At 37.4% G+C, this 22668-nt stretch overlaps 1 protein-coding gene across 2 annotated transcripts in view; it reads left to right on the plus strand.

Annotated features, from left to right (window-relative positions):
• Window positions 1-22668, plus strand: part of LOC127005482 (lachesin-like) — a 121768-nt gene that overhangs the window by 39367 nt on the left and 59733 nt on the right. For both annotated transcript variants that reach the window (XM_050874381.1, XM_050874380.1), the window contains exon 3: window positions 15666-15876. In XM_050874381.1, the coding sequence (XP_050730338.1) occupies window positions 15666-15876 (211 nt within the window). The remainder of the gene's footprint in view (window positions 1-15665; window positions 15877-22668) is intronic.

Here is a 22668-nt window from a genome sequence, read left to right on the forward strand (position 1 = left end):
ATTATTATTATTATTATTATTATTATTATTATTATTATTATTATTATTATTATTATTATTATTATTATTATTATTATTATTATTATTATTATTATCATCTTCATTATTATCATTTCGTCCACATCTCCACCTCTAATTTCGTGGCTCTTGCTTTCATTAATATATTACCGAGGCAAACGGCGGAGCTAAACAAATAATTAAATACGAATTAAGGTATTTTCCCGTGCGCCGTGGATACCTATATTTACCTCCTCTTCATACCTGTAATTTAGTTTTCCCTATAATACCTGAGAGTTTATTTTATTTCAACTCTATGTTTTCCTGCTCACCTCGCCTCTATATTACAGTTGTTATTTTTTTCATGTTTTACTCTATTTCCATTTCTTTCTATTCCATTTACTATATTTTTCCTTCTCTGCTTCCGTATTACAATTTCCTTTCATGTTTTAGGGTATCTCTTTCTCTATTTCATTCACTAATCTTCTCATATGTGTAAATTGTTTCCTCACTATATTCTTCCTTTATTATTCATTAAGGCAAACACATCAACAGTATTAATGACCGAATTACCTTAGAACCCTTAATTGTTTTTCCTCTTATTTTCCGTATAATGATTCTCTCTCATCATTATCCAAAAACTCAAACAATAATATTAATAATGGGTGTCTGACTTTACTTCCGTCTCTCTCTCTCTCTCTCTCTCTCTCTCTCTCTCTCTCTCTCTCTCTCTCTCTCTCTCTCTCTCTCTCTCTCTCTCTCTCTCTCTCTCTCTCTCTCTCTCTCTCTCTCTCTCTCTCTCTCTCTCTCTCTCTCTCTCTCTCTCTCTCTCTCTCTCTCTCTGACTTTTTTTCTGTCTTCTTTCTTTTATTTTTTATTTTTCTCTCCCTCTCTGTCACATGTAATTCCCTTCTCTCTTTCCTGCTCTTTTCTTTCTTCTTTTACTCCTTTTTTCTTTCCTTCTTCTTTCCGGGTTTTCTTTAATTTTCTCTTTTCATTTATTAATCTCTCTCTCTCTCTCTCTCTCTCTCTCTCTCTCTCTCTCTCTCTCTCTCTCTCTCTCTCTCTCTCTCTCTCTCTCTCTCTCTCTCTCTCTCTCTCTCTCTCTCTCTCTCTCTCTCTCTCTCTCTCTCTCTCTCTCTCTCTCTCTCTCTCGTAATAATACCTTGTCGGAAACATCTGAAAATTATATGCAAGCTTTAAAATCATTTCAGTTTCTTAATTACTCTCATGTTTTCTCCTCCACGAACATTTTCTCTGTTGCTCATTAACGAATAACTAAAACAAGAACGCGATTGAACTATTTGTCTCTTCTTGATTATACTTCTCATATTTGCTTCTCTTATCTTTTTCGGGTCATGATATTTAGTCTTTCAATATTACTGTACATCACTCTTCACGTATACTAATAGATAATGCATATGTGAAATGTAGGCTTTATCTACTTTCGCTCTTTTTGTTATTTCTACGCTATTCTTTTTCCAACGTTGACCTTCCGTGATTTTTTTATATTTTTCGTTATTTCTTTAAAAAACTCATATTAAAAAGTAGAAAACGAGTAGAGTGAAGTTCTTTCCTCACTCTTACTTTCATTTGTTTTACTCCTTCGCTTTTACAACACTTTCATTTTCCTTAACGAACTAGCTTTTACCTTGTACCTCTCGCTTTCACTACCTGGAAATTAATAACTCTTACTTTCATTTGTTTTCCTCCTTCGCTTTTAAAACACTTTCATTTTCCTTAACGAACTAGCTTTTACCTTGTACCTCTCGCTTTCACTACCTGGAAATTTAATATATATGTACTACGCTTTATCTTTCACAATACCATTACTGTTTACCATCCTTCCCACGCACTCTTTCGCATTCTTTTAATATTCCTTCCTTCCCCGTAAAATCGGCTTATCTACCAACTAATTAATCTACTACGCTCTACCTTCAACACTACTCTTACTTTTTACTACATCTTTCCGCACTCTCACTCCCATGCATTTCATATTCCTTTCTTCCTCGTAAAACCGCCTAATCTACCCACTAATTAATATACTACGTTCTACCTTTCACAGTTCTTTTTCTTTTTGCTCCCCTTCTCACATATTCATTCAGGTTCTTTTCATATTCCTCTGTTCCCCGTAAAACCGTCTTATCTTACTCAAAAACAAACAAGCCATCCAGCCAGATCCACAACACAGCCTGAGCAAATAATTAAATATGCGCTGAAGAATTCCTAGAAGCCTCACACACACACACACACACACACACACACACACACACACACACACACACACACGCGCGCGCATATTTAGACGAACAGGCAGGGGGATTTCTGAAGGACGAAGTGTGTGTGTGTGTGTGTGTGTGTGTGTGTGTGTGTGTGTGTGTGTGTGTGTGTGTGTGTGTGTGTGTGTGTGTGTGTGTATAATGTATTTGAATATAGACTTAAACGTATTTCTGGCGTTACTATGGCTTGGGTGGGTTTGATATTAGTTATTTTTGCTTCTATATTTACCAAACCAAACCGAACCTAACTTAACCTAGACTAACCTAACGAACTAACGTAACCTAACCTAACCTAGCCAAACCTTACCTAACCTACCCTACCCTGACCTGACCTGACCTGAGGTAACCTAATTTAACCTAACCTAACCTAACCTAACCTAACCTATCTACCTACCTACCTACCTACCCCCCATCCCCCCCCCACACACACAGACACACACACACACTCTCTACACTCTTTTCCTTGACTTTATTCTCAGCGCCTTCCTTCCTTCCTTCCTTCCTTCCTTCCTTCTTTCCTTCCTTCCGTTCGTTCCTTTTTTTTTTCCCTTGTGTCTCCTCCATAAAATCCGCTTCACTTTTCATTAAATTCTCGTCGCGTTTTGCCGCCTTTTCGAAAGTTAACTCCCCCCCCTCCTCCTCCTCCTCTTCCTCCTCTTTTTTATTCTTCCTACCCTCCTTTTTTTTCGTCCTATTTCTTTTTCTTGCATTATTTCCTCCTCCTCCTCTTCCTCTTCTTTCTCCTTCTCTTACTCCTTCTCTCCTCTTTTTTATTCTTCCTACCCTCCTTTTTTTTTCGTCCTATTTCTTTTTCCTGCATTATTTCCTCCTCCTCCTCTTCCTCTTCTTTCTCCTCCTCTTCCTCCATCTCTCCCCTGTTTTTTTTATTCTTTCTACTCCCATTTTCTTTCCGCCCTTTTTTCGTTTCCTTTTACTGTTTCCTCTTCTTCCTTTTCCTCCTCCTCCTCCTCCTCTCCTCTTTTTTTCTTTAACTCCCCCTGTTCTTTCCATCCCTTCCTCCCGTTTTCTTTCACTGCTTATTACTTTGGTTCATTTTCTTACATCCTCTTCTTCATCTTTCTCATTCATTATTTTTCCTGTCTTTTGTTTTCTTATCTTCTTTTCTTTAACCCTCTCCTTCTCCTCCTCCTCTTATTCATTCTCTACCCCGTCTCTTCTTTTTTTAATTCTTTCTCTTCTAACCTTTTTTTCTTTCCATTTTTTTATCGACTCTCTTCTGCTCCCATTCTTCTGTTCTTCTTTATTTGCTTCCATTCTTCCTCTCCTTTGCTTTAAATGTAACCTTCATTTTCTTCCCTTTATCTGTTTTCTCTCATCTTTTCTTTCTCTTCTTTTTTCTCTTTCTCCTCCTCCTCCTTCTCCTCCTCCACGGGTATTTGTCCGGCATGAGGTGAACTGCAACAAAATCCCTCACGTCCTTTCCCTCCCTTCCCCCCCTCTCTCCTTCCCTTCCCCCCTCCCTCCCTCCCTCCCCTCACGTCTCTTCTCTTCCGTCTCTGTATTTTAATTCTCTTTCTTCTCGTCGCCTGAGTTTTCTTTGCGAGTATTTATCTTGGTGAGTGAAGTTTGTTGTCGGAGGAGGAGGAGGAGGAGGAGGAGGAGGAAGGTAAAGGAGGAGAGAGGTAAGAGTTAGTGGTTTTAAGAAGGTGGAAGAGTACGATGAGGAGGAGGAAGAAGGAGGAGAAAGAAGCGGAAGAGGAGGAGTAGGGCGAGGAGGTGGAGGAGGCGGAGGAGGAGGAGGAAGAAGAAAAGCAGAAACGGTGGAAGGAAAAGAGTTGGAGTAGGATGCGAAATGAGAGGAGGATGAGGAAGAGGAAGAAACAGAAGAAAAAGAGGAAAAAAAAGGGTAAAAGAAAAGAGTTGAAAGGAGCGTGAATTGAAGTGTTGAAGTAATTATTAGAGAAAAAAATTGAGAAGGAAAAAGCGAAGAAAAAGAAAAAGCAGGAAGAGGAAGAGGAGGAGGAGGAGGAGGAGGAGGAGGAAGAACAGGAAACGGAATATGGTATGGAGCTTCGGATTCGTTTGTAAATTAAAAAAAAGCAAAAGAAAAATGTTTATATGTATGGCTCCCGGTGTTTTAGCGTTTGAAAAAGTAGTTTAAATTCTGTTCATCTTTTTTTCCTTCTCTCCTTTCTTTCTTCTTTCCTTTCCCCGTTTTTTATATCTCGTACCTTCTTTTCTACTTTCCTTTTCTTATCCTTCTCTGTATGTCTGTTTTTTTCTCTCTCTCTCTCTCTCTCTCTCTCTCTCTCTCTCTCTCTCTCTCTCTCTCTCTCTCTCTCTCTCTCTCTCTCTCTCTCTCTCTCTCTCTCTCTCTCTCTCTCTCTCTGACTTTTATTTTATTTTTCATCTTTCACATTTATCTCACGTTCGCTTTTCTTCCTCACTGACGTTTTCTTAATTTAATTCTTTAAGCATTTTTTTAGTCTCTCTCTCTCTCTCTCTCTCTCTCTCTCTCTCTCTCTCTCTCTCTCTCTCTCTCTCTCTCTCTCTCTCTCTCTCTCTCTCTCTCTCTCTCTCTCTCTCTCTCTCTCTCTCTCTCTCTCTCTCTCTCTCTCACTTTCACTCACACTTTCACTCTCCCTCTCCACCTCTCACCTGTTGCCTGTATCTCACCTTCACCTGTAATCTAATAGTCGGACTTTTCCCATCAGGTAAATGTTGCTTCGGTAATGGCAATACTTTCCACACCGTAATTCTCTTCCTCTCCCTTTTAAACACGTAACTCATCACTTTGTTACCTTTTTTTCCCCATCAGCTTAAGTTTCCTCTAATATTAATGATGGAAATGTTACTAGGCCTCTCATTTCCTTTTTTGAACACTAACGATGAAGATCACCTCTCCCTTTTAAAAACGTAACTCATCACTTTGCTACGTTTTTTTTACCGCTCAGCTTAAGTTTTCTCTCTAATATTAATGATGGAAATGTCACTAGGCCTCTCATTTCCTTTTTTGAACACTAACGATGAAGATTTATATATCACCTCTCCCTTTTAAAAACGTAACTCATCACTTTGCTACATTTTTTTTACCGCTCAGCTTAAGTTTTCTCTCTAATATTAATGATGGAAATGTCACTAGGCCTCTCATTTCCTTTTTTGAACACTAACGATGAAGAATTATATATCACCTGGCTGCTCTTACCTTTTCTAATAATAATAAAATGTATAGCATTAACAAGCCTCCTCGTTATCTTCAAAGCTGTTCTCAAAGTCCTTACGCGTTTACTGTTTGACATCCACGTATCACACAACTCTTACCATTATGTAGCTCTTGGTAATTTTATCATTGACGTCTATTTATCTTTTCACATTATATTCCGTTAGCTCCCTTCCCTTCCTTCCTCGTTAATATCAAAGCTCTTTTAATAACCCTTACAAGTACTCTGTCTGATATCTATTACACGGCTTTTGCTGATTATTTTGTGATCCTTATTGCCCGTTGACCTCAAAAAGTCTTTCCACGATATATTCCGTTAGCTCCCTTCTCTTCCTTCCTCGGTAATATCAAAGGTCTTTCAACAACCCTTACACGTACTCTGTCTCATATATATTACACAACTTTCTTTTATTATCATGTATCTGTCATTTCTTGTTGGCCTAAAAAAGTCTTTCCACAATGTACACCGTTAGGTCCCTTCCCTTCCTTCCTCGTTAATATCAAAGGTCCTTCAACAACCCTTACAAGTATTCTGTCTCATATATATTACACAACTTTCTTTTATTATCATGTATATATCTCATTTCTCGTTGGCCTCAAAATACCTTTCCATATCCGTTAGCTCACTCCCTTCCCTCCTCTTAATATCAAAGCTCTTTCAACAACCCTTACGATTACTCTGTTTGACATCTATTACACAGCTTTCGTTTATGATTATTCCGCGCAGTAATCGCCATGGAATTCTGGTGGTGGAAAGTCAAAATGATCCTGGCGTATGCACTGCTCTCCCTTCCTCCATCATCCATTATGTTTGTTCATCCACTTCACATCTGCTTGTCCGCTTGCTGCCGTGTGTTTCGTTTGAATGGGCAGCTCTTTGTCATTCCAGTTAATCCTTAAATATCCTTCCAACAATCCGTATGAGACCTACTTTCCTTCTTTTTTTTTCAAGAGGTTTCAATTTCCTCCTTAGAAAACTGTTATTTCTCGTATTTATCTTCCTATAAGCCTCAGAATCCTTTTTTTTTAACATGTAACGCATCACACGTTACTCCGCTGACGATGAAAATATATTCCTCGTATTTCTCTTCCCATGAGCCTCAGAATTCTTTTTATAACATGTAACTCATCCCAAGTTGCTACCTTTTCCATATCACCTTAATTAAGTTACTCTGCTGGCGATGAAAACATATTCCTCGTATTTCTCTTCCCATGAGCCTCAGAATTCTTTTTAACATGTAACTCATTCCACGTTCCTACCTTTTCCATATCACCTTAAGTTACTCTGCTCGCGATGAAAATATATTCCTCGTATTTCCCTTCCCATGAGCCTCGGAAGCCTTTTTAATATGTAACTCATCAAACGTTGCTACCTCTTCCATATCAACTTAAGTTACTCAGCTGATGATGAAAATATATTCCGTTTAGCAACTCTTTTCTTCTTCACTAACTCAAGACTCTTCCTATAATCCTTACACGTAACCGGCTTGACATTTTCCATTACGCTACTTTCGTTTCTTCTACAGGAAAGGAAGGAGCTCAAGGGCAAAAAGAAATGAGAAGAAAAACCCTCAGATCACTGCTTCTACGTACATAAGAAAGTATAGAGACCTCAATTCAGGGTGGAGAGGTGTCTGGGTACTCTCCTCTTTATCGAACTCTATGCAACTCTCAGCTTCTTTTTTGGTCGTTTTCACACTTTCCATACACGTGACCTACTTTCTATTATTCTCACGAGCCCTCACCTTCCTCATTAATCAACTGTTATTTCTCGTATTTCGCTTCCTGTTAGTCTGAGAGCCTTTCCTATAATCACGGCACACGTCTCCAATTATCTCTCTTTCCCAGATGTTTTCATTGCGCTAATGTGGGTTTTAAATGGTAAGTTAATCATCGTTCCTAGTCTGTATTTTTCTCAGGGTCGAGTATATTGCATTATATTTTTCTCCATTACATTAGTCTCCCCTCAGGGCCTCGTCACCTCGCTCAAGCTGTTTTCATTACGGTGATGTTTTCCCTTTTATAGTAAAGTGTAATAATGCTCTTTTAATCTTTATATTGTTTTGGGATTCATTAATAATTTTCTCACCATTTCAGTTTTTTAAGTCAACCGGTTTTCTGTTTTTTTTCAAGTGTTTTTCTTTCATTTTTCTTTCTAGTTTTGTTTTTCTTCAGTAATCTTTAGCTCCTATCATTTTCCTGTTTTCTTGACTACTTTTCTTTCATTTGTTGTTTTCTCCCCTTTATCTTTACCTTTAAGCAAATCTTTTCCTCTTTTTGGTCTTTTTCCCACTTATTAAACACGTGACTTACTTTCCTATTTTATTCTCAAGATTGTTTTCTCGAGTGTTTTTCTTTCATCTGTTTCCCTAGTTTTGTTTTTCCTCAATAATCTTCACCTCTTATCGGTTAGTCTGAAATGAGCGGTTTATCAATTTCCCTCACGAGTTGTTTTCCTTTCTTACTGGTCCCTGTTTGAAGTGATTTTAGTTATCCCGTGTCCATCTCTTCCTCTTCTTTCTTCTTCTTCCTTTTCTTCCCTATTTTCTCTCCCTTCTCACTTTTCTTCATCTCTCTTCCTTCTCTCTTCTTAATTTCCTACCTTCCCTTCCTTTCCTCTTTCCACCTCTTCCTCTTCCTCATTCTTTTTCCCTTTCTTCCTTATTTTCTCTCCTTTCTCACTTTTCTTCATCTTTCTTCCTTCTTTCCCCTTAATTTCCTACCTTCCCTTCCTTTCCTCTTTCCACCTCTTCCTCTTCCTCATTCTTCTTCCCTTTCTTCCTTATTTTCTCTCCTTTCTCACTTTTCTTCATCTTTCTTCCTTCCCTCCTCTTGATTTCCTACCTTCCCTTCCTTTCCATTTTCCTTAACTCCTCAATATCCAACTTGTTTTCTATAGTTTCTTCATTACACACTTGTTTTTTCTTCTAATATTACAGCATTTTCATCTCTACTAGTTCCCTCTATTTCTCGGCAATCTTCTCCTCACAGTCAATCTCAACTCACCACACCATTCTTCCCCTGTACAGCATGAAGGGTGAGAGGGGCGCCGCGTAAACCTTTCACTTACATCAAAACATTTTCCATTAACTCAAAGTATCGAACATTATTTTTGGATCCTTTTTTATCCGGTCCATTTACCTAAACTTAACACGCCCTTGCAAAGAATCAGGTGCGAGGTGCAGGTTAACAGCTTTTCCAAAATATAAGCACATTTTTCATAAGCCCGAACACCTGTCTCAAAATTTTCAACGCTTTTCGCACCTGTTAATACCTGGCCATTTACCTGAGTTTACATGTGCAACCCTCACCCATCATGCCTTGTTTTCGCAGGTAACCTTTTATTTTACCATTTACCTAATACCTTTTTTCCACTACCTTTTCATTTTTGTAATTAATCTAAAACTTTCTGAAAATTAATCTAACACTTTTTCCTCCATTTCTAACATGCCTGCTAACAATCTATAAATATGTAGGCCTATCCCCTTACCTTAGTTTTTCGTATCTAAACTAATTATTTCTTATATTCACTTTTTCTATTACCTTTACATTCTCATTATTTACCTAAAACATTTTACTACTAATCTAACACATTTTCCCCCATTTCAAACATACCTTCCATGATTTTAATATGTATCTCACTGACCTGTTTTCCCTTCAAATCTAGACTAACTGTTTCCTCCATTAACCTGTAACCTGTATCTTGATTAAACCTGTTATTTGTCCCCTGACCTGACACACTTTTCCCCTGGCCAGACCCTGCTCCCATTAGCCTAACTCTTTCCTTCACATCAACTTGACAACTCTCCTCACTATTCCCACGCATTGTCATTAACTTCAAACCTTTTCTCATTACTCAGACTTTTAACATTAACTAGACACCTGTGCTCATCATTCCAACGCCTCCCATTAGGCCGAAGCTTCGTACATTACCAGCAACACCTGTCCATTACCGCGAGCCTCACCTGTGACCCCGCTTCCCACAGGTGACATGAAACGCACTCAGGTGGATTTTTGTGTTATTTCTTTACTATATTAATTTTTGTTTTACTTTTAAGAGTAGTGGATGATTCTTTTACATCTTTCTCATCTCCTGAAAGCATTACTTTTAACACTCGTGCAATATTTTTCTATACATGTTACAATCATTTTTTTTATATATGTTACAGCTATATTTTTTCAACTTTGAGAAATCTGATACCTCGTTATCTACTTCTTGCTTTCTTTTGAACAGCATTAAACAGTTTGCTTATTTTCCTTTTTTTAACTTTTTCCTACTGTTGTTTTCATTTCTTAGTCGTCTTGAGAGATTCGTTATTTATCACTATTTGTTTATAATTTCCTCAAAACACAAACAGCAGCATTATGTGACTTTTCCCATTAAATTCTGACGCATCGCTACATATTTCTCGGTTTTCATTTCTTAGTCGTCTTGAGAGATTCGTTATTTATCACTATCTTTTTGTAATTTCCTCAAAACATAAACTGCAGCATTATGTGACTTTTCCTAATAAATTCTGACGCATCGCTACATATTTCTAGTTTACATTCAAATCCTAGTAACACATATCACCCTTTTGGCCTCTCCTTCCTTCTTTTCTTCACATGCCCTGACACAAGCAATCCCCCACTTAAATTCTTGCTCATAATTCTCCTTTTATTACAGTCTCCCTTACTGTTATTTTCATTTATTAGTCGCCTTGAGAAACTGGTTATATTATCATTCACTTCCTGATTTTCGTTCTCTTTCAAACTCCGTAAAGATAACTAGCTCATTATATTTCCTTTTCTAACTTTTATCTTCGTTATTTTCATTTATTAATCGACTTGAAAGACTAGTTATGTATCACTCACTACCTGATTCTCGTTCTCTCTTAAACACTGTAGCCCTTGCCCTTTAATTTCCTTCTTTTAAGTTTGATCTCACTCTTATTAGTTGTTTTGAGAATCTATTTATATTATCCGCTACCAGATTCTCATTTCCTCTAAGCGCACTACCCTCTAGCTGCAGCCTTCCATAACACCTTTCCCATTCCGCTTAACCTCCGGCAGTGCTCACCGGCTGTCACCTAATTAACCTAAATACTCTTTCTGTCCTCTTCTCCCTTAACTGCCGCCACGCTCACGCCTTCGCTGTCCCTCCCGCATTATTCTCAAACTTTTCCCATAACCGTAACTCTTGTACTTATTACCGTAACACCTTTCTCGTTATCTCAAGTCTTCCCTACCGCCTCGCACCTGGCTCTCGCACGTTCTCCCCTCCGCCGGGGTAATCGATAAGGCAGACATTAACAAGTTTCCCAATATTCCAATGCTCTTAAACTGGATCCGAACCTTTTTTAGCGTTATCCTTAGTCACTCCTATTACCTCTATGTACTACTGAACGCCTTTTGCAACGTTGAAGAGACAGTACAGGAAAACGAAATTATATATATGACCGCCAGATGTGTTTCCAATGCTCTTAAGTAGAATCCAAACCTTTTTCGTATTATGCTTAGCCACCCCAATTACCTCTATGTACTATTGAATCCTTTTTGTAGCGTTGAAACGACAGTAGAGGAAAACAATTACATGAATCCTCTCCAGATGTCTCCCCAATGCTCTTAAAAAGGATCCAAACCTTTTTAGTATTATCCTTACCCACTAGTATTGCCTTCATATACTATCGAACACCTTTTAGTGACGTTCAGAGGATATTAGGGCAAAACGAAATCATGTAAATACCCGCCAAACGCCTTTCCTTAACACACACACACAAAAAAAAAAAAAAAAAAAAATTGAGGAAGAAGTAGAAGAAAACATATATATTAAGTTAACTCGTAAGGTGTTTTGAGGATCCTAGATTAAGAACCATTGTCATCTTTATCAGTTTCCACACTCTACGGATTTATAATTGTTGTTTTCAACGATTATCTTAAATTCCTTATTCTTCTTAGCCATTATCTTAAGCTCCTCCATATTATTCTATTTACACTACGAATGTCTAACTGTTATTTTCAGCTATTATCTCAAACTCCTTATTAATCTCCGCCGTTATCTAAACTCCTCTATATTATTCTGTTTACACTACGAATGTCTAACTATTATAATTTTTCGGCCATGATCTCAAACTCCTTATTATTCTCATCCATTATCTTAAACTCCTTATTCTTCTCATCCATTATCTTAGACTCCTTATTCTTCTCAACCATTATCTTAAACTCCTTAATATTCTCATCCATTATCTTAAACTCCTTATTCTTCTCATCCATTATCTTAAACTCCTTATTATTCTCATCCATTATCTTAAACTCCTTAATATTCTCATCCATTATCTTAAACTCCTTATTCTTCTCAACCATTATCTTAAACTCCTTAATATTCTCATCCATTATCTTAGACTCCTTATTCTTCTCATCCATTATCTTAAACTATTTATTCTTCTCATCCATGATCTCAAACTCCTTATTATTCTCATCCATTATCTTAAACTCCCTATTCTTCTCATCCATTATCTTAAACTCCTTATTCTTCTCAACCATTATCTTAAACTCCTTAATATTCTCATCCATCATCTTAAACTCCTTATTATTCTCATCCATTATCTTAAACTCCTTATTCTTCTCAACCATTATCTTAAACTCCTTATTCTCCTCATCCATTATCTTAAACTCCTTATTCTTCTCATCCATTATCTTAAACTCCTTATTCTTCTCAACCATTATCTTAAACTCCTTATTATTCTCATCCATTATCTTAAACTCCTTATTCTTCTCATCCATTATCTTAAACTCCTTATTCTTCTCAACCATTATCTTAAACTCCTTATTATTCTCATCCATTATCTTAAACTCCTTATTATTCTCAACCATTATCTTAAACTCCTTATTATTCTCAACCATTATCTTAAACTCCTTATTATTCTCATCCATTATCTTAAACTCCTTATTATTCTCAACCATTATCTTAAACTCCTTATTATTCTCAACCATTATCTTAAACTCCTTATTATTCTCATCCATTATCTTAAACTCCTTATTATTCTCATCCATTATCTTAAACTCCTTATTATTCTCAACCATTATCTTAAACTCCTTATTATTCTCATCCATTATCTTAAACTCCTTATTATTCTCATCCATTATCTTAAACTCCTTATTATTCTCATCCATTATCTTAAACTCCTTAATATTCTCATCCATTATCTTAAACTCCTTATTCTTCTCATCCATTATCTTAAACTCCTTATTCTTCTCATCCATTATCTTAAACTCCTTAATATTCTCAACCATTATCTTAAACTCCTTATTCTTCTCATCCATTATCTTAAACTCCTTATTCTTCTCATCCATTATCTTAAACTCCTTATTCTCCTCATCCATTATCTTAAATTCCTTATTCTTCTCATCCATTATCTTAAACTCCTTATTCTTCTCATCCATTATCTTAAACTCCTTATTCTCCTCATCCATTATCTTAAATTCCTTATTCTCCTCATCCATTATCTTAAATTCCTTATTCTTCTCATCCATTATCTTAAACTCCTTATTCTCCTCATCCATTATCTTAAATTCCCTATTCTTCTCATCCATTATCTTAAACTCCTTATTATTCTCATCCATTATCTTAAACTCCTTATTCTCCTCATCCATTATCTTAAATTCCTTATTCTCCTCATCCATTATCTTAAATTCCCTATTCTTCTCATCCATTATCTTAAATTCCTTATTCTTCTCATCCATTATCTTAAACTCCTTATTCTCCTCATCCATTATCTTAAATTCCCTATTCTTCTCATCCATTATCTTAAACTCCTTATTATTCTCATCCATTATCTTAACTGCTCAATATTATTCTATTTACACTACATGTCTAACTATTATTTTCAGCAATTATCTCAAACTCCTTATTAATCTCAGCCATTATCTTAACTCCTCAATATTATTCTTGGCAATTATCTTAAACTACATCTGATTATCACTAACTATCTTAAACTCCTTCCTGTTCCTCCCAGCCAGCATCTAATCACCTGAATGTTCTACTCCTCACCTGATTATATACCTCTATCGCCTTCCTCCCTTCCTGGAACAGTCTGCCAGGATTGGATCTGGTTAAAATTCCATTAACGCCAAGAATTTTTCCTTCAGTTTATCTCTCACTGTCGTTCCCCTTTCTCCTTCCCTCCACTGACTTACATAATGAGCTCAGGTTAGCACTTTTTTCAACGTCACACTGAATCTTTCCTCTAAACAAAAAAGGAAATATGAGAAAGCTAAAAAAGTATATATAAATAGATGATTATTTTCCTTATATCAATAAATTAAGCCACCAAAATTCATATAAGCTTCTGATATAAACAAACAAATGTAAATGTAAGTATGGTGAGTAGTAGTAGTAGTAGTAGTAGTAGTAGTAGTAGTAGTAGCAGTAGTGGTAGCATTATTATTATTATTATTATTATTATTATTATTATTAGTAGTAGTAGTAGTAGTAAGTAGGCATATTTAGATGGTTAATTAGTTTTCTCCACACCTGAAACTCCACCTGACGTCATTATCCACTTGGTAAATAGCCCGCGTACCTTTGTCACATTCCAGGTAACATAATATACTCTTCCTTTCCCTTTCGAGACTTAACAACACAATTTAAAGTCTTAACCAACTGTCAATTGGAAGCCGGAAAAAAAGGTTCCTCGACGGGGTACTGCGTTGGCTTCCGGCACCGCGGACTGAGAAGGGTTTTGTGAGGCTTGCTATTCACCGCTTCGTGTAATTCATTTCTGTACAAAAGAATAAGCGCCCTACCGTTTCCGTACAACAATATATCATACCAGAAGTTACGGGATTAAGAGATCAGAGAACGTGGAAGAAAAACGGAGCATGAGGGATAGTTTAGCGAAGAGGGGGAAATATAAATGAATACGAATACGAACTAACATAAAAATACAGTATCATTGAGTATTGAGTATCATTGAGCTGTTTCCTTTGCTACAAAAAAATCAGAAAACAGAAAATGAACGTAGAAAGTGAAAATCAGACTAACAGTAAAGAAACAATAAATAACAATAAACAAGAAAACAGTCTCAGAAAACAGGAAACGAACGTAGATAATCAAAATCAGACTAACAATAAAGAAACAATAGATAACAAAAAAACAAAAATACAGTCTCAGAAAACAGGAAATGAACGTAGAAAATGAAAATCAGAATAACGATAAATAATTAATAAAAAATAAACAAAAATACAGTATCAGAAAACAGGAAATGAACGTAGAAAATCAAAATCAGACTAACGAGAAAGGAACAGTGAATGACAACCCCAAACAATAATAAATAACAAGTAAAACTAAGATCCCACTACCTCTCAAATCTCCCAAATGCCAAGGTACCTTCGTCACGATCTTCATCTTCAAACACGGGAAAGGTCACCTGCCCCCTGTTAATTAATCGAAGAACACCTGTCCTTCCCCCATTAGGTGTCAGGGCTACTGAACCACGATACTGACCTTCTGAAAGTGGAACCGGTCACCCACTACCTGTTAATTAGTCAAAGGAACACCTGTATTATCTCCCCCACAGGTGTCATTTGTCCTTCACTATGACTTTCACCGTCTGACAATGGATAACCTCACCTCTTAATTAATCTAAAGATAGTCTAAATAATCTACCTATTAATGAATCTAAGGAACACCTGTATTCTCTCCACCAGGTGTAATTTATCCTACATTATGGTCTTCACTTTCTGACCTTAAAATATGAACCTACTACCTGTCAATTAACCATGAAACACCTGTCTTCTACTCATCAGGTGTAACGTTTCGACTTTCACTTTTTTGCATTGGCTAATCTTACCCACTACCTGTTGATTATTGCTGTATTATCTCCAAGTCAGGTGTAATTTATTCTTCACTACGACTCTCACCTGGGTAACGTCACCTCTCACCTGCCAATTAGTCTGAGAAACACCTACCTCCTTCCCCCAGGTGTAATTTACCCTACACTGACTTTCACCTTCTGCCATTAATACGTGAACCTCCTACCTGCCAATTAGTCTGAACAACACCTGTCTCCTCTTCCCCTCAGGTGTAATTTGTCCCGTTTCGACCTACTACCTCCCAATTATTCTTACGAACACCTGTCTTCCCTTCCTCTCAGGTGTAATATGCCCTTCACTACGATATTCCCTCACCTACTACCTGCCAATTAACACCTGACTTCCCTCCCCCTCAGGTGTCATGGGTCCGCCACAGAGACATCCACCTCCTGACGGTCGGCCGCTTCACCTACACTTCCGATGCCCGCTTCTCCGCGCGCCACACCCAGGGCTCCGAGGACTGGCTGCTCATGATCTATTACCTGCAGGAGCGCGACGCCGGAATGTACGAGTGCCAGATATCCACCACGCCGCCCATGAGCCACTTCGTCCACCTCTCCGTCGTTGGTGAGTAACTATGGGTCGTTTAAGTCATATTCTTCACCTGTTTCCCTTTTCACCGATCAAAATTTCGTGTGTCTGATGTTCATGGGTCACTTTGTCCGTATCTTCGTCGTTGGTGAGTACCTATGGGTTGTTTAAGTCATATTCTTCACCTGTTTCCCTTTTCACCGATCAAAATTTCGGGTGTCTGATGTCCATGTGTTACTTTGCCCATCGTTTTGAGTCGTTTTGTTCAGCTGTTTCTTTTCGTCTACTTGCTTGTCGTTTCTTTTTGGTATTTGTCTATTGTTTGTTTATGTCACCCATGAGTCACTTTCATCTCTCAGTCGTGGGTGAGTCGCTAGGAGTCGTTTAATTAATTTTGTTTACCTGTTTTTTTTGGTGCCTGTCCACTTTTCGTTTGTGTGTCTATTTCAGGTGAGTTACTGGAGTTATTTTGCTCACCTGGGCTTTTTTTTTTCACAACAAAGGAGACACCTCAAGGGCACAAAAAAAGGAAACAATAAAAAAAGCCCGCTACTCGCTGCTCCTAAAAAGAATCCAAAGAGGTGGCCGAAAGAGGAAAGAGGGTTGTTAGTCATTAAAAGCAGCTTCATCAAATAAGTTGAAAAAAATACAAATCAGTTCTAATAAGTTTCTCTACGAGCCTGACTTTCATTGCATCTTGAGGTAAAAAAGAGAAGTTCAACAGTCACCTCGTTCGAACCCGCGTCAGTCATTTTGTACATTATCTATTAACTAGTTTCTTTGAGCGGTTTCCGGCGAAGCAGACCACAACTCACACGATTATTGTCAGGGCGCTTCAATTACGTTACAGGTCACGCTGCTTATTGATTCCCGAGGTGGACAAACCCATGAGTCACATTTCCGGTTGTCGTGGAGTCAATTATTTTGGGATTCACCGGTTCGTGAGTTCGGGAAGTAAATTTATCCGTGAGTCACAGCTTCTGAGTACACGTGAGTCACTCGGTCGAGCTCGTCACTCGGAAAGACGGTCAGTGAGTGGCTTGATATGACGTCAGACGCAAGATTGGTATGGGACTATATATTGGGTATGATTACGGTAATGCTGCAAAGGTGAGTTCGTAGTAAGGAGAGTTTAAATTGGGCAAGATTGTAAGGTGGCGAGCTAAAAACAGACGCAAAAATCATTTAATATGGCACCATTTTTGTATTGGATATGACTTCGCTGTTACTGGAAGAAGGCGTTCGTATAAAAAAAGAGTTTGTACTGAGGTGAGATTCTATAAAGGCGGACTGATACAAGGGAGAATTGATAGTGGAGCTGCTTTTGTATTGAACATGACTTCGGTGTTACTGGAAGGAGAAGTTCATATAAAAAAAGTTTGTATTGAGGCGAGCTTGTATAAAGGCTGATTGATTAAAAGGAGACTTGATACTGGAGCTAGGCCGTAGGGAGTGTGTTTCGATTTCATCCTAAGGGAGGTATCGTATGGGAAGAGTCAATGTAAGGGAGAGCTCGTATGTAGTGTAAAATAAGGGTATGGGGAGGGTTTGTGTGAGGGAGAGTTGAGGTGGATCGACGTAACCAGTACCTCCAACTCTCCTCGTTATTCTTACCTCTCTTTTTTTCTTGCGTCAACCTCTCTCTCTCTCTCTATTCTTTCTCTTCATTCCCCCGTTTCTATTGATGGAGCATAGAGGATTCTTACTTCTTACCTCCCTTTCTTTGTCTCATGTGAATCTCTTTGTCTCTATTCTTTCTCTTCATTCCTCTGTTTTTTGTTACTTTTCTTTTCTTTTCGTTCCTTCTTTCCTTTTCTATTCTCTCGCATTAACGCAAAACTCTCTCCTTCTCTTCCTTCTCTTCTTTCTCCCTTTCTTCTTGTTTGCCATTTCGTTAGAACCTCTTTGTCTTTATTCTTTCTTTTCATTCTTCTGTTTTTTTGTTACTTGTTTTTTCGTTTCTTCTTTCCTTTTCTATTATTTCGCATCAACGCAAAACTCTCTCCTTCTCTTCTTTCTCTTCATTATCCCTTTCTTCTTGTTTACCATTTCGTTACTTCTTTCCTCTGTCATTCTCTCGTTTTTCTCTCTCATTTATACTCTCTTTTTCTTCCTTTCTTCCTTTTCTATTCTCTTGCATTGACTTGAAACTTTCGCTTACTCTTCTTTCTCTTTATTTCTCCCTTTCTTGTTTAACCTTTTCCTTTCTTCCTTTCTCTGTCATTTTCTCGTTTCTCTCTCTCATTTATACTCTCTTTTCCTTCCTTTCTTCCTTTTACATTCTCTTGTATTGACTTGAAACTTTCGCTTACTCTTCTTTCTCTTTATTTCTCCCTTTCGTGTTTACATTTTCGTTCCTTCCTTTCCCTATCGTTCTCTCGCTGTTTTTCTTTTTCTTCCTTCCTTCCTTTTTCTTCCTGTCTTCCTTTTCTATTCTCTCGCATTAATGGCAAACACTTTCTCTTCTTTCTCTCTATGTCTCCCTTTCTTGTTTACCTTTTCGCTCCTTCCCTTCTCAATCGTTCTCTCGCTCACCTCTCTCACGTTTACTGTCGTGCATAAGTCGAGGCTTGCTTGGTTCGCTCCTGACCTTTCCAAACTCTCGCCGCCTGTCAGTCATCTTCAAAACTCGTCGATAAGCTACGAGTTGATCGCGGAGTGCTGTTGTCGTGTTTACCTGTACCGATATCACCTGGCGCCATTTATTTTACCATGGGTACATCGGAGAGTGGCTCTGTCCCTCGACACTTCACCTTCTCACCCCTTCTCTTGCTAAGCTACCAAGGCGGACGAGTGGGTGTGTATATCATTTTGTTTATCCCTTGTCAGTCCTTCGTTTATCCCTCCTGTCGTTGCCCTTTCACTCCCTTTGGCAGGTTGTATTATCGTTGAGTTGTGTATCTGTTTGTCTGCCTGTCTGTCTTCTCGTGTACCTGTTTACCTGTCTGTTTGTCGGTGAGCATGTTTGTTTTTCGTCTTCTGTAACCTTCACCTCTCCTCATTTTTTCTAGTTCACCTTCCTTTTTTTTCTCTTCTTTTCTTTGTTCCTTGTTATTTGAATTTTTGCTTCTCTTTTTATCTTTGTTTCTTCTTCTCTTATTTATCTTTATTCCGATGTGTTATTTGTCCTTTTACTTCTTTATCTTGTTCCTTCTCTTCTTTCTTATTTATCTTCATTTATACATTTCTTTATTTTAGTTTTGTTTCTTTCCTTCTTTCTGTATTCTCTTCTCTCTTATTTCTCTTCACTCCGCCATTTCTTCCTGTATTTTGTTTCTTCCTTTCTTCCTCTACTATTCTATCTTATTTTTCTTCATTCCTCTCTTCCTTGTTCCTCCGTTCCTTTCCTTCTTTCTTCTCTTCTCTCATATATATATCTTCATTCCTCCGTTTCTCGTTATCTCTCTTATTTTTTCCTTCTTTCCATTTTTCTTCAATTTTCTCTTATTTCTCTTTATTCTTTCTCTCCTTCTTCTATGTAGTTTTTGCTTCTCTCTCCTTCTTTCTTGTCTACTTTTATGTATCGTCACTCCGCCGTGTCTTCTTATTAATCTTTTTCTTTCGTCCTTTTTTCCTCCGCGGTTTTATTGTTTTTAATTATTTACGTCACCTGCCCGCACCTTAATCACCGTGTCAGGTCCGTGAGTCACCTGCGTCGTGTCGGCAAGAAATCGAAGAGTCGCCCTTTTTAATGTTTCAAGGCGGAATAAGACCTTTAAATGCCACCTCAGTCTCTTAAGGTCCTCTTCAATTTACAACTTCTCCCTTGACATTTGTCCGTCTGAAACCGTCTCACCCCTTTTTTCACCTGTCAGGGAATGGAAGAAGAGTTTGAAGTCCCTCCGCATCTTCTTCTCTTCACTTTTTCGTTCAGCTTGTCAGGCCAAAGTTCTGCTCCCCTTTCACCTATCTATTATCATCTATCACTATCTGCTTCCTTTTTTAACTTGTCATTTAAAGGAGCGATCTCAAACCTCTTTTTTTATCATCATTCACCTGTCTATCAAAACGTATCACCACCTTTATTTTTTATTTTTTATTCTTTACCTGCCAAATGCAAACTCTGTATTTTCCCTCGTTTTTCATATGTCATCTAAAGCAACGGTCTTAAGCCTACCTGTCCCTTCCCCCCCTCACCTGTACGTTTGTTTACCTGTAACCTCACCTGTCGTTTTTCACCTGCCAATGAAGATACCTGTTACAAGTCTTCCAATTACTCTAGGTCCTCCCCCCTCCCTTACCTTCACTTACCACCTCTTCCTTTCGCTTTTATACCTTACCTGTCTCCCAAAATTAAAATCATCACCTGCTCCTTTTCATTTTAAACTTCACAGCCAAAATAAGTGTCCAAGGTCATCTCTTCTCCTTCTTCTCACTTTCTCCTCCCTTCCCTTCATCTCCTACGCCAAGACGACTAATCTACCTGTCACCCTGAATCTAATTACCCGCCGTAGCACCTGCCGCGTGATACTGTTACACCCACTGGCTTCTTCGTGGCTTATCTTCCCCATCTCTTTAACACCACCGCCGCTAGATCTCCGCTTTCACCTTCAACACTCACTTACTGACTTCCTCCCCTTGTCCTTTTTCCTTCTTGTCGGCACTTATTCCACGTCTTCGTTTTCTTTATCAATAGTTTATCGCCTGTTTTTTGTTTTTCATTAATATTTTTTGGTCATCGTTTTATTTTTCATGGGTACTTTTTTGTCCACTATGTTTTCTTTTTCAGTGGTACCTCCTTTTGTTTTCTGTTTTCTTCTTCATTATTTTCTTTTATCATTTTCGTTTACTTCATCATCACTTTCTGCTCGTCTCCTTTCTTCTTTCTTACTTCTTTTTCGTTTCTAATTTTGTCTTTATTATTACTTCCTTCTTATCTTCGTTTTCTTCTTCATCATCACTTTCTTCTCGTCTCTTTTCTTCCTCCTTACTTCCTCCTCGTTTCTAATTTTCTTTTTCTTACTATTTCCTTTTTGTCTTCATTTTCTTCTTCATCTTCACTTTCTTCTCGTATCTTTTCTTCTTTCTTACTTCTTCCTCGTTTCAAATTTTCTCTTTATTATTACTTCCTTCTTATCTTCATTTTCTTTTTCATCACTCACTTATTTCTCTTCTTCATTTACTTCATCATTTTCTCCTCGCCTCTCCTTTCTTTTTAAATACACACTTCCCCTTTCCATTTTCCGTCATCAATACTTCCTCTTGCTCTCTGTTTCTTCTTCCTATCCTTCCATTTCTTTCTTCATCACTTACTTCTTCCTCTTCTTCATTTTCCTCTTCATCATCTTTTTCTCCTCGTCTCTCCTTTCTTCTTAATACACACTTCCCCTTTCCCATTCTCCGTCATCAATACTTCCTCTTGCTTTCTGTTTCTTCCTCCTCCTCTTCTTCCTTCCTTTCATTTTTTACCCATACTTTCCCTTTTCTCTTATATAATCAATACTCCCTCATCCCATTTTCCTCACCAACATGTCCTCCTTGTCCTCGTCCTCCTTCCTCGTCATCGCTCCCTTAATAGAGTGCATCTTTATCACCTCCACTTAGCGTCTCCATCATCATCAGACGCTCCATCCTTCCCTCCCTCCCTCCACTTTATCGGGCCGTATCAACATCAACTTAAGAGCCTTCTTCCGCCCACCCCTGATCCACTTTGTCAAGATCACTCCCTCCCTCACGCCCGACGCTTATCACTGTAATGTATCTTCAGGGGATCAATCGCTCTCTGTCATAGTGGTTCAGTATTCCTTGATTGTTTTGTTTTTATCTGTCTGTTGTTTTTATTTCTTAGTTTTTATGTTTTTCCAGTTTTGTGTATCCGTGTTATTTTTTGTGATTCGATTTTATTTTTTTCTATCTATTTTGTTTGTGTTTCTCCATTTTATATCCTCCAGTTCTTGTGTTTATCTGTATTTTTTAGTATTTTTTTCTTACCCACCTCTTTGTTCATATTTAATTTTTACACTTTCCATTTCTTATGTTTTTTCGTACATTTTTTATTCTTAGTATCATGTATTTTTTTTATTTATTTTCTTTGGCTATGTTTCCTTTTCCTACACTCTGAAGTTCTTATGTTTAGTCACAATCTTTTCTAGTGTTCAATTTATCTATTATCCACCTCTTTGTACGTCTTTTTTATTTTCTCATTCTTCGATTTTTTTTTCTATAATTTGCAGTAATCTTTCTTATCTTGGTCGGTCAACTTTCAATCATGGTAGTGTTTTCTTATTATTTTTATCTACATCTTGGTTTATATTTCTTCTAGTGTTCAATTCTTCTTATTATCCATCTCTTTGTACGTCTTTTTCATTTTCTCATTCTTCGATTTTTCATCTATAATCTTTCTTACCTTGGTCGGTCAACTCTCAATCATGGCAGTGTTTTCTTATTATTTTTATCTACATCCTGGTTTATATTTATTTTAGTGTTCAATTCTTCTTTGTATATCTTTTTCATTTTCACATTCTTCGATTTTTTTTCTATAATTTGCAGTAATATTTCTTACCTTGGTCAGTCAACTCTCAATCATGGTAGTGTTTTCTTATCCTTCTCATCTACATCTTGGTTTATTTTCTTCTTTTCTCATTCTCCAGTTCTTCTATTTAGCTGTGATGTTTCTTAGCTTGGTCATGCAACCTTCGACTGTGATACTTCTATATTCTTTTGTGACCTTCTACACATTCTTTTTGATCGATCTTTTTTCCTAGTTCTTTTACGCACAATTTTTCACTTCTCGTATTTCATCTTAATCTCTCTTAAACGTGGTCATTTAAACTTTCTATCATAGTTCTCCTTTATTCTTTTTTATGCATCTTTGAGCAATTTTTCATT

The sequence above is a fragment of the Eriocheir sinensis genome, chromosome 30 (genome assembly GCF_024679095.1).
Source record: "Eriocheir sinensis breed Jianghai 21 chromosome 30, ASM2467909v1, whole genome shotgun sequence".
NCBI classification, from domain to species: domain Eukaryota; kingdom Metazoa; phylum Arthropoda; class Malacostraca; order Decapoda; family Varunidae; genus Eriocheir; species Eriocheir sinensis.